This window comes from Ascaphus truei, chromosome 3, assembly GCF_040206685.1.
Source record: "Ascaphus truei isolate aAscTru1 chromosome 3, aAscTru1.hap1, whole genome shotgun sequence".
NCBI lineage: Eukaryota > Metazoa > Chordata > Amphibia > Anura > Ascaphidae > Ascaphus > Ascaphus truei.
The window spans coordinates 81,296,331-81,309,515 of NC_134485.1; the positions used below are offsets into that span (position 1 = coordinate 81,296,331).

At 42.7% G+C, this 13,185-nt stretch overlaps 1 protein-coding gene across 4 annotated transcripts in view; it reads left to right on the top strand.

The window, feature by feature from the left end:
- Positions 1–13,185, top strand: part of WSCD1 (WSC domain containing 1) — a 162,357-nt gene that overhangs the window by 69,522 nt on the left and 79,650 nt on the right. For all 4 annotated transcript variants that reach the window (XM_075594407.1, XM_075594408.1, XM_075594405.1 and 1 more), the window contains one exon: positions 7,130–7,245. In XM_075594407.1, coding sequence (XP_075450522.1) covers positions 7,130–7,245 — 116 coding nt within the window. The remainder of the gene's footprint in view (positions 1–7,129; positions 7,246–13,185) is intronic.

Sequence of the window (13,185 nt, forward strand, 5' to 3'; positions counted from 1 at the left end):
AGGGGAACAGCATCGGGGCGCATCGCATTTACTGGCGGCAATCGGCATGAAGCGGTCCTGCTCCGGCGGTACCAGTGGTAGCGATCCCCATTCTCCCTGGGCAGTCACCTTACCCTTCGTTGATTCCGTCATCTGTGGAACCGCGGTATGGGCACACGGGCCCTCCGTAGTTGAGGTAGGTTGGTTAGCCGCATCTTTCTCTGCGGGTTCCGTAGCACACAGCAGCACTGGCTTCAGAAACTGTGCCCCGCAGCAAACACATTTGGGATCCCAGGTCTGTTTGCCACCTGGGAAGTCACACTGGTTACAAACACATCTTATGCACCCCTCTCCATCGACCACTGCCACCCGGTATTCTATTTGTAGCCTAAAGTGGTTAAAGTCCATACCACCAGACAGATTCAAGTCCTTTTGTAGGCACGGGCACACAAGAAAGGATTCTTTCCCTCCTTTTGATCGCCATACTCCATACAACTGAGGGTGTGTTTCTCTACATTCTGTACTTTCTTTAGTGGGAACAGCAGTTGCTGATTGCTGTTCACTGTGCTTGCTCCCCCTGGTGGAATTTAAAGGCGGGGCACGCTCCATCACTGAGTGGTTCTGGCTCTGCACTGAGTCACTCACATTGCGGGGGCGGAGCTCTTGTTTTCCCGCCAGTCCTGTGCAGATTTTTGCAACACAATTTAGTGCAGGCTTGCTGATTTGGCGGGAGATGCCATTTTAAGTGTGACTCACTGGATGAGGGAGCCTCCATTTTGATCACAGTTCTGTTAATTTCACTAGGGCCTTCTGCGTATATAAGAGGGTAGCCTTCTGGTGGGGCCTCTGGGAAATGTAAAGTCAGAGGGGCATTTTCCCGGCATATTTCCTGATCCGCCACTAGCCATAGTCTACTCCACTGTTCAGTGGTGTCGTACCGGTGCTCTATCCTCCTCCACCTTTGGTCTAGGCCCAGGAGTCACTTTAGGGTCTCACAAATTTCCTTCAACTTCACCGCACTAGTGGGAACATTCCCTACTACTACCACATGTCGCGGGGATACTTTTGTCCACCAAGCCCATTCGTGGATCTCGTGGCTTGAGAGCACAAACATGGTAGGACTTAACTGGCACAATTTGACACAAAAATAGAATAGGGCACCCCAGGTCTGATCTCAGCAGCGCCTCCAAATGTAATGGGTATTCCCCCACCCCCAATCGCAGATAGAGTGAATGTGAGGGGGAACCTATATGTTACCAGGTGTGGTGCGTATACCTGCAGGTTCACAGGAGGCCTGAGCCTCCGCTAGTGAGAGCCTGGGGTGAATCTCTGGAACGTTCTCTGCGGTCAGCGCCTCCACCTATGTAGGATTCTATAGGAATGTAGAATGGGCCTAGCAAAGGAACCCACCCAGAAACCACATACACCAGGGTTATGGCTAAAAGGTTTACTCAACGAGCAAATAACACAATAACATCACATCATGTTGTATAGCAACACAACACAGAGTATCATACTTTCACAGTGCAACATCAGTATGCACAACGATATATATGCCATCCTCCGCCACTAGCTGGCAGCTATAACCTTGCCCCTAACTGGGCTATAACCTCCTTACACAGTATTCCCAAAGTCATTGTACCCAAAGTCCCAAGAGTCCCACAACCCCACCCACGTCTGGAACAGCGCTGCCCAGTAAGATGAAGTGTATAGGTGGTGCACTTGGTGACTTGGATAATACCTGCCCGGTGCTCCTGCTACCGGGTGCGCAGATGACCTTTACTTGGAATCCCTTGCTCCAGGAGATGATCCAAGATGCCTCCGCCTCAGCGGTGGGTGGCTCCCGCATGGAGTGATCCACCTTTATAATGTCTCTTATCTCTGCTAACGCAGAGGATGTATTACCTTCACAGCAATTGCCAGGATAGTCACGGTTCCTGGCTGAACCCTCACTTGTCTAGGTTCTAAAGGACTCTGTCCCTAGTCTAAGGGGAGTCCCTGTAGTAACCACAAGCTGAGGTGAGTAGGGCCTAGCTGGGGGCTAAGGGAGACTTCTGGCCTAGTGCAGGAGGCTACTTTCCTCCCTGCACAAACACACCCTCCCCTCTCTGTGTCCCAGCTCCTAACTGACAATCCCTATCTTCACACAACATTGTTGCAACTTTGCAGCATGAGAATCTGTCAGCCTTATTGGCTGTCTGGCTTCCTGCAACCAGGGTGAAAGTGCAGTCCCCAGAGGCTGCTGGGAATTGTAGTCCTTGGTGGCTCTCTTTAACATTGGGGCCTCGTGCGCGCTGTGTAATGGCCGCCACCACTGCTACCTGCGCATGTGCGAACTGGGGATGTCCCTGACTATGGAGCGCCTCTTCTCACTCCCTGTAATGGCTGCCGTATTGCATCTGGGGCTATACTGCGCGTGCGCGAGCTTCCGCACATGCGCAAACGCACACAAGATGGCGGCGCCCTGTAGCTGATGTCACCGGGAGCCCCCGGTGACGCGATCACCCCAGCAAGTGCCCTCACGCTGTCGCAGGTAAGAGAGAGAGAACCGAATATCTGGGGAGCCAGAGGGGACCTGGCTACATATGGTGATTTAAACCTTTTTTCCTTGGATCTTTAAACTTTTCAGATTGTGTACAAGGTAAGCATTAAAAAGGTTAATGCTTTGTTGCCTGGAAGCTTCTGTTTTTTTCTTCCAGGATGCAGATTACAAGATAAAATCGATGCAAAAAAGAACTAAAAATAATTTTTTTTTTTTTAAAAATCAGCATTTATTTTTCTGCTTATTTTGTTAGTAGATGACATTTGAACCTGTAATGAAATATCACAAGCTTGTTGTAATTGCTAATCAGACTGGCCCTTCATTGGAGGGAAAAACAAACAGATTGCATTTGAACGGCAGTATGATTTTTTAAAATGCCATGTGTTTCCCTGAGGGCATTGTTACTGGGATGAGAACATGCACCAAACCCTCGGGTCTTAATCTGATGTCTTCGATTGTCTTACAAAAAGGTCCATTGTTTGTTACTGAACATAAACTAAATACTCTCAAACTATTTATCTCAGGTACACATGTCTAGATTACAAGTGTCACGACTGATGGAAAGAGCTGGCAAATTTCCCAGGATTAGAATAACTATTTTTTAGCAGCATTAAACACAATGTGGTTTAGACAGTGCTCATATAATATTATCTGGGGTTAGTGTTGCCAAATTCTGGTTGGTGAATGACATTTAAACTATTATAGGAATCCTGCTTTGGGATTTAAAGTTGGCAAACCCAAGAAGCAGAGTATGTACAGATGCAGCGGCCGTTATTCGAACACTTCACGCGTTGTATACCTCGGAATACCCATGTCATGGCGCGTGATTTCTTCCAACCTTCCTGTCCCTTCCCACCTTAAGACGCAAGGGCAGAAAATGGCATTTTAGTGTTAAACAGTGTTAAACACTGTAATTGACACAGTAGTACTGTACACATTACAATGCATTCATTTATGCCACGGATACAGAATCCATGAAATTCAAACAAAGCAACAGCGATAAACACGTGTGCATGGGCTGATTGGCCGCGTTAATGCCGCATGGAAAACAGCAGAGAACACGAAACCGGTGCAGTGATTTGTTTGAATAACGGCGGCTGCATCTGTACATTTGGGTATTACCTAAATGAAGCCAAAAGTTGCATGTGCATCCAGAAATTGTTGTAGATGAAAAGAAAACATATGATGTGTGTGAAAAAGAAAATTGGAGTTCAAGGAGTGATATATTTTTTCCCACGTGTTTATGACCCGCATCAGTATTTCTCACTTACAAACTATTTAACTTAACCTCTGTGAGTGTCGGGGAAATGATAACCATGCATAATATAGCTCCAATGAACATTGAGGGGCTTTAGCTAATCATTTCTGTGTTTCAACTCCCTTTCCTTCATTCGCTGGCTAGTTAAATTGTAAGCTCTGAAGGCAGGAAACATATTTGACTTTGTGTAGAAGACAACAATAATACAATCTGATAACCAATTTAACCTTGTTTAAATTGGTGGCAAGATTAGCAGCAGGTCGCACTAAAGTGTTTTACTTTCCTCCAAAATCATACAGTATAGTAATGGGCACAATTACTATTATCCACAAATGGATAATAGTGCATTTGCCCATTTAAAATACATAAAGAACAATAAATACATAAAATACATATTGCACTCACCCTTGTCCGGCTGCCACGATGAAGGCCATCCTCATCTTCATCACCGTCCATGCCCCCTTCGATGCTGCAAAACATAAACAAGAATAAAAATAGCCAATGTAATGTCCCTTAACCCCTTAATCACCATAGCGGTTATTAACCGCTACAGTCATTAAGGGGTTAACCCACCCTCATACACCACTCGGGAGGCCTAAATACCCTCCCCCACTACCCCCCCACCCCGTGAGGCCTAACCACCCTCACTCACCCAATACCCAGCCGGGAGGCCTACCCACATACCCTTGGGGCCAATACCCCTTTCCCCCGACCCCAGTACCCACAATAAAAACAATACACAGCCCCACAATAAACATCATTATATTTATTAAATACATAACCCACCCCCTGTGCCCCCCCATAAATACATGATTTATTCTTTTACATACAGGGTTCATACCCCAGGCCCACGGGAGTCCCCAGTGGGCCTGACGGGACACCTCACAGATCTACAGTAGCCTAGCACCATGTTTCAAACAGGGTCTGGAGGGCTAGGGGTGGTCCCCGTCAGGCGCCGTGGTCAACCAGGTGGTCTCCGCGGGTCACCGTGGGCCACAATGGGGTCCCCACGAGTAGGCCCGCGGCTGTCTGGGGGGCCCCCGGGTTAGACCCACAGGTGTCTGAGGGGCCTCGGGTGGTTCCCACGGGGGTCTGGGTGCCCTCGGGTGGTCCCTACGGGTCCGTGGTGCCCCCACAGAAGTGGGGCCACCAGTTCGTCCCCGCTGGTGTCCCCCGTGGACCCGGCAGCCGTTTACCCGTGAGAAGCCCGAGGAGACCGCAGGTGGTCTCCATAGGTCCCCCGCAGACGTGAGGAAACAACCCTGTATGTAAAAAAAAATAAACAGATGTAAAAACAAACCTGGCCCTACTACCTCCTTCCACATTACTGTTGGAACTACGATCATTCACCCAGTAGCCCAAGCATGCTGCCTAGGGGTCACACTCGACTCCTCTCTCACATTCGCCCCTCACATTCAAAACATTTCTAAAACCTGACGCTTTTTCCTCCGCAATATAACAAAGATACGCACTTTCCTCTGTTGCTCGACTGCTAAAACTCAGACTCAGGCCCTCATTCTCTCTTGATTACTGTAACTTCCTGCTGTCCGGCCTTCCTGCCTCTCACCTGTCTCCCCTACAATCTATCCTAAACGCTGCTGCCAGAATCACTCTACTCTTTCCTGATCTGTCTCAGCATCTCCCCTCATGAAATCCCTCTCCTGGCTTCCGATCAAAACCCGCATCTCACACTCCATTCTTCTACTCACTTTTAAAGCTTTACACTCTTCTGCCCCTCCTTACATCTCAGCCCTAATTTGTCGTTATGCACCATCCAGACTCTTGCATTCTTCTCAAGGAAGTCTTCTTTCTACCCCCTTTGTATCTAAAGCCCTCTCCCGCATTAAACCTTTTTCACTGACTGCCCCACACCTCTAGAATGCCCTTCCCCTCAGTACCCGACTAGCACCCTCTCTATCCACCTTAAAGACCCACCTTAAGACACACTTGCTTAAAGAAGCATATGAATAGCACTGTTGATGTTCTGAACACAATACATAAAGCTTGGCCCCATGCAGAAGCACTTACCAGAACTCCCTCCTACTTCTCTGTACGTTCTCCCTACCTAACAATTAGACTGTAAGCTCCTTGGGGCAGGGACTCATCTTCCTTAATGTTACTTTTATGTCTGAAGCACTTATTCCCATGACCTGTTATTTATATTATCTGTTAATTATTTGATTACCACATGTATTACTACTGTGAAGCGCTATGTACATTAATGGCGCTATATAAATAAAGACATACATACAATACAATACAATACAAGCATATAGTGCGATCTTAGCAATTTCATGATGGGACTCCATATGTTACTTAACCACTCTGCTGCCAAACAATCTTGTAACACATTACAAAGCAATGGGTTGATGGCCTCTCTGGCTGCACAGAAGGTAATGGAATTGCATTAGGGATACATGTGGATAGTACTGGGTATATGTTGGGGTGTGGCAGCTTCACATTATGGGGTCTTGTCCTGCCAAAATCACACCTATTCAGGTATGTTCCAGAATGCACATATTGGTCATGACTCACTTATTTTTTGCCAAAATGCCGTAACTAACAGAAATGACTGTTTTATTTCTCATGTGTTGCTGACTCCGTCCATGTTATCACCACTAAGTATGGATGACATCTATGCCAATAAGATATTATTCACGGATTTAGACAACCAAATGATTGTTATTTCCGTTGAAGTGAGACAGCATTGTTGGTAGGGATGGATTAGATATGAAAATAGAAGAAACCAATTTTCTCAGACCTTCAAAGGCTACAGTGTGAGTGTATAGTTTTGACCTCTGTAGGGACTACAGTCTTATATTACACACACAAATGTAAATATATTCACCTTAACATAGAGGGGGTTGCAGACAATTCGAGACAGCAAACCAGGTTAGATCTATTGTCAGATGCACAATGCATTCTCCTGTTGTATTGAGGAAATACAATAAATTACCTTTAAGTCATTTTGATAATACATGTTCTTGTGCAGATATACAGTAGACTATTGTATCTCTTGCAAAGAGCAAGCTTACAGCTCAGATACTCTGGGTATTTTAAAGAAATTGTGACTCACAAAAGGTGAGTAGAAATAGGGGTCTAAAGGGATACAGAGCTAAAAAAAAACATCAAAAAAGGTTTGTATGTGGTTGATATTGACTTAATTTAGCATGCTTTGTAAGGTTGTAACCCCTAGAAGGATGTAACCATAAAATTGGTTGATGATGAAGGTACTTCCATGTCTAGAATCTTGCTCCTATTAAAATGTGTTATGTGTGCTATGAAAAATTGTAAGTGGGCTTTTCCACTGGCATAGTTTTCTCATGAGACCCTAATTCATGTCACTGCAGGAAGGAACGTTACCTACCGAGGATGCTACAGAGCTCCAGAAAATGTAACGCACACACTTCCTTCCTTCTTTCCAAATCTGACTGCGGAGATGTGCTTGGAATTCTGCTCCGATAAAGTAAGAGCTGGTGTTTTTTCACTTGCTTACGAAACTTGTTTTTACATGTTTTTCGCTGCAGCCGTTTTTGCGTTCTCACTCTGTCATTTGTACCCCGGCGGGAATTCATAAAGCTGATTTTAGTTGGAATAATGATATGTGCACAGGCTGTTGGGATATACTGTAACCAGTGCTATCACTTGTCCCTCTCGTAGTTAAAAACACACATTTTATTTTTCTTGCCCAGCATAGAGATTGCTTTTGTTGGAGATATATAGCACAAGAACTGTTGTACATATGTCACAGTGTATAGTCTAGCAATTGATTTTCTCATTAGCAAAAGCTAGTTTCCTTCTTGTGTAAACATGTAGTACGAAATATTGTGACATAGGGTGTAAATACCAGCAAGCATGTACTTAGTAGTATATATAAATATATACTGCATTAGCACCTATTTTCCTACGTAACATCACAATTCATACCTTTTCATTCTGGAACCTAACTCTCTATAAAGTCTATTGGATCATGACGCCATCTGTTCGTGCTCATTGGGTATACAGTATACAGTATAACCTGCATGCACAACTCCTGGCTTTTACATTGTGGCAGTTTAGTATAATCTTAGTATAATATATAGTTGTGTGCCCAAATTTGACCAGTTATAATTAGCAGAATATTCTGACCCTCACACAGAGAAACCTCAAAATTAACCTTTCTTTTGAAATGTAGAAGAGCTGATTTTTTTCTGACCTGCAGACATCCATCTTTGTCAGAGTAATTCTTGTCTGAAACTTGCTTTTCTGTATACAGTTACCCATTAGATGCGATCCTTAAGGGGCTAAATTAATATGTTAATTGTTTCCTCTTGGCAACAAGATTGAGAGCCAATGACTGGTTTAGGAAGAATATCACTTTTAAGTCTTCCATTCAAACCACTTTGTTTACTAAAATGATTCTCTATTTTAATTGTACATCATTGTAAATTACTTTGGGATTAAGATGAGCCATATAAATGATATATATTATATACATAGCACTGTAATATTTTATATTGTATTGTTATTATGACTGGGAAAATATCTTGATATTCTGCAAGGACTAGACTACTGTATGATATTATGGCATGGTAATTATGGCATGGTAATTATGGCATGGTAAAAGCGAATGTAATTAAATGCACTAGCTATGTTTTTCAAATATTGGTTTGAGGGTAATATTAACAGCCATTATCTTGTTGGAAAGTGTACCTGTAAAGCCTCACCTTTATAGTTTACTGGCAGTTATTAGCCAGCGTCCAAGCATACACTATAATTTATTGTTAATATATGTAATCTCTTGATCTTTACATGACCTTCCTCAGCCGGGCTTAGATATTCATACCTGTCAAAAAACAGTCCCACACAAATACACCCACACTTGCAAAGCTATCTAATTAGCTAATTTCCTTCATCTAATGTATATGTTAAATCTCTTGCAATACATATATATATATATATATATATATATATATATATATATATATATATATATTATATATATATATATATGAGATATTACCAGACGGAGGTCCAGCAACAAAGAGACAGCACACCAGGGGTATATTCAAAGTAGTATGTATTGTAGAAACATACAGGCACCTCAGCCAACGTTTCGGTCTGCAGAGAGAAACCTTCCTCAGGGCTGTGCTATATATATATAGTGTATAGCAAGGAACAGTGAGCACTCCGTCAGGTCAGTCAATAGGTTGGGTGCAGATCCTGTATAATAAAATAGGCAATACGATACCGTGTTGACGAATATCAAAGGTAGCACTCCAATGGTTGGTCAAAAAAATATATTGTAATTTAACAAGACATCATTCCATCGTTTCGGTCCGCGTGCGGGACCTTTAACAAGGTGATGTGCTTACAAAGTGAACATGAACACATATAAATACCTACAAAGACCTATAACAAACAGGTGCAACATATATCAATGATTAAGCAGTACTTAACATACAATATGATTTGTCTCTCACATACCTGCCCAGTCTCCAGCGTTGCCTGAAACGCAAGGACCCGCTCGTGTGGTGAAACGCACCCACTGCGCATGCGCGGGTCAGAGGTGAACAGCAAGAACCTCTGTCGCGTGTACCTCAATCTAAGAGGACGCCTGAGGCTAATGGAACGCATGACAGGCCAATGGAGCGCGTTGCACCATACCCACATTCTGGCAAAGGATGAACATATTGGACAATTTTTCAAGGAACCGCCAAGGTTTTGTTATCGCAGAGGTCGCAATCTGGGTGACTTCCTCACAAAAGCAGATCCTGTTTCGAAATATGCCAAAAAACAGTCCTGGCTCAACAGACCGATGGGAGTGCTATTTTTTTAACCAACCTTTGGAGTGCTGCTTTTGATATTCGTCAACACGATATCGTATTGCCTATATATATATATATATATATATATATATATATATATATATATATACAGTGTTCGACAAACCTATACATTTGCTCGCCCGGGGGAGTGGATTTAACCCCCGGGCGAGTAAATATTGGCCCAAGCAGCACACATTTGGTACTAGGTGGCGAGTAGATTTTTTGGTGATTTGTCAACCACTGTGTATATATATATATATATATATATATATATATCATTCTTACTTTATTTGAAACAAGGGATGCCCTGGAGCTAAACTACATGACTTCAAACACAGGAGCCCGCCCACCCCGCAGTTCCTGGTATATTTCATTTTGAAATTCCCTTACAATAATTTTTGGCTGGAGGAAACAGTATGGCCACTGGGGTCCGCCTTACTCTAGCAGCCAAAAGAAAGCTGTGTTATCATCCGAAGATGTTGCAGCTTCCGATTGGATTATTCCACAGCCATATTTGTTTGACAAGTACTGAAAATATTTAATATCTCAAACTATTTTTTCTTTGCGGTTTTGAATGCCACGTTGTTGAGTACAGTAGACTCCTTGGTTCATATAACATTTTTTTTAAATACTCTATTTTGAAGGGGGTTGCTTCCATTGCTTTGAAAAAACAGCCTTTTCTTTGACCTTTTTTACCCCGATGTCTTTGTGAAATCCTTTGTTTGCTACCTATTTGGAGAAACACTAATATGAAAACATTGTTTGCGTCTCTTCTTAAATGTTATATTCTTTTAAAACTGTCAAAGGAGATATCCAAGCTGTTTTTCTTTTGTTTGTTTGTTTTATACAGGTTTGAAGCAGGGGGTCTCCGGGCTGAACCCCAATTAATTTCAGCTCTGATGACCCCCTGATTCCTGTGATACTCACCTCTGAAGCAGGTGCAAGTAGCTCTTGTAGTTTTCTGCCGTTTAAAGCTTCCACGTCTCTTGGGCCAATAGGAAGCTGCACTGGGTGAAGTCATGCCTGCCTATTCCCGGCAGCTTTGAAAATCAGCCATAATGTGAACCCCGAGTGGCTACCAGCAGCAACAATGGAGGTAAATACCTCTGGAAGCAGGGTTCTTCAATCTTGTATTAAACGAATGAAGAAAAAAAACCTGCCATGGATTGTCTCTTTAACTCAACAGTATCGTACTCTGTTACAGTATCATACTCTGAGTGCTTTCAATATTCAGTATTGGAACTCAAATACGTGTTAGCGGAACTGGGGTTTCCGGTGCCAAGTCGAACCCAATATTTTGCAAATGTCCTTGATACAGGGACACGACAAGCCGCATGTTCAAAATAATTGATAATTTTCCAACAAATATGCTGTTTTTGAGTTTTATTTTTACATAGTCTCCTGATATATTCATCTGGACAATTTTATAACAGTTTGATACACTCAGCAGTTTTCTTATTAAGATGCATATCACCATCTGCTAATCATGCAGCAGTCTCTAGTGATGGAGCTGCATATCAAAGTATACTTTCGCATTTCATTTCCTATGCATTTGCATAGTCATTTTATTTTATTTTTTAATTGAAATTCATTTGTTATTCATGTGCACAGTGTATTTCTTCCAGTACATTTAAAAAATAAAATTAGGTTTAAAGTCCAGAAAAGTCTTAAAGATATAGAGAAAATAGCATATAGATGATGATGATGTATCAGAAATTACATGTATAATACTGTATTTATGCATAAAAGACAGCACCAGATTTATTGATCTGGTGATCACATTGGTGATATTATGATGTTCGGAACAAGAATGCACATGCTGCGGATCTGGCTCACTAGTGACTGACATGGAGCGATGCCACACGTGCGGCACATGCGCACTCACTCAGTCACTTCCATCAGAATTTTTTTTTTTTTGTTTCAATTTATTTTTATTGTTTTAGAGAGACATAACAAATATATAGTCTTGGAATACATATGATGTTTTAACAGTGTCACTTGTCCATACAACAAAGAGCATTAACAGTTCGTCATCTGAAATAAAATAATTGATATAACACGCGTCTCTCATGAGCTTAACAAAGGAAAGAGAAGAACGTAGAAAAGAAGAAAAAGAAGGGTGGGAGGGGTGGAAGGGGGGGGGGGTAGGACGAGCCCATTTGTCTGGTATTTCTGTATTTATTTATATGGGGTTCCTAGTTTCCTGGCCATATTTCCCAAATTTTGTGAAATTTGACAGTTTTCTGGTTCAACTGTGCTGTGAGGAGCTCCATCATCTTTATTTCCCTTAGTCTCCGTAAGACAGTCTGCCTAGAAGATGCATTTACCTTTTTCCAGGCAGCCGCAATAACACAGCGGGCAGCTGTCATTACATGAGTGATCATCTTACTTTCTGCCGTTCCTAATTCATCTATTGGTTTGGCCAGCACCATGGTCAGCGGTTCCACCTCAACCTCCACCCCCAAGTACTCTCTGATCAATCTTTGTATCATGACCCAGAATACCTGAATTTTTGGGCAACTCCACCAAATATGAACCATATCTCCTTTTTGCCCGCATCCCCTCCAGCACAAATCCGGGAACCCGGGGAAGATCTTAGCCAGCCTGCTCGGGGTTAGGTACCAATGAAATAGAATTTTATAAATATTCTCTTTGATAGTGGTACAGATTGACATTTTTGCAGCTACCTCCCAAATGTCCTCCCAGTCTTCTCTATCGATCTCTGTATTCAAATCTTCTGCCCATTTGATCATATAGCTATGTTGGGAACAACCCGCTGATCGCGCTAGACCCAGATATATCTCCGAAATCAGCCCTTTACAGTAATATCCTTTCCTACACAGTCTTTCAAAATTTGTTAAATCTTTGAATGCCGAATCTTTGGAGACTGATTGCAGGTAATGCTTAATTTGGAGGTAACCAAACACTGGTATATTTATGATTTTGTGTTTCTTCTCCAGCGCCTGGAGTGGTAGAATTATACCGTTATCTACAAAGTCGTCAGCTACCATCAGCTTTAACGTCTTAAATTTATTGAGTCTCTGTGGGAGCCAGCCTGGGGAGAATTCAGGGTTATAGAATATAGGGGTTAGTAGTGTTGGACTGGCTGTCAGACCATATTTATTTTTATTTCTAGACCATATCCGCCATGTACATTTCATTGCTCCCAGTTTTAATGTTTCCAAGAAGGTCTCTCCTCTCCTCTCGGTCCACATAGCAGCCAGGAGAGAGAGAGGTCTTGTATAGGTAGACTCAAGTCCCACCCAGCAACTGGTGGCTGGATCATTGTTCCAAATTATTGCTTGTTTGAGTTGGGCCGCCAAATAGTATTTAATGATATCCGGGACTGCCAAGCCTCCGCAATCTTTTGGGGCTAGCATAATAGATCTAGCTACCCTGGGTCTTTTATTTTGCCAGATAAATTGGAAAATTCTGTTTTGTATGTTTTTAAGCTCCGGCATTGGAATATCTATAGGAAGAGTCTGGAAATAATACAGCAGCCTTGGTAGGATATTCATTTTGATCGTGGCTATTCTTCCTAACCAAGATATCTGGTATTCGTTCCAGCTCTGGAGGTCCTTTTTTAGCCTCTCAAATAA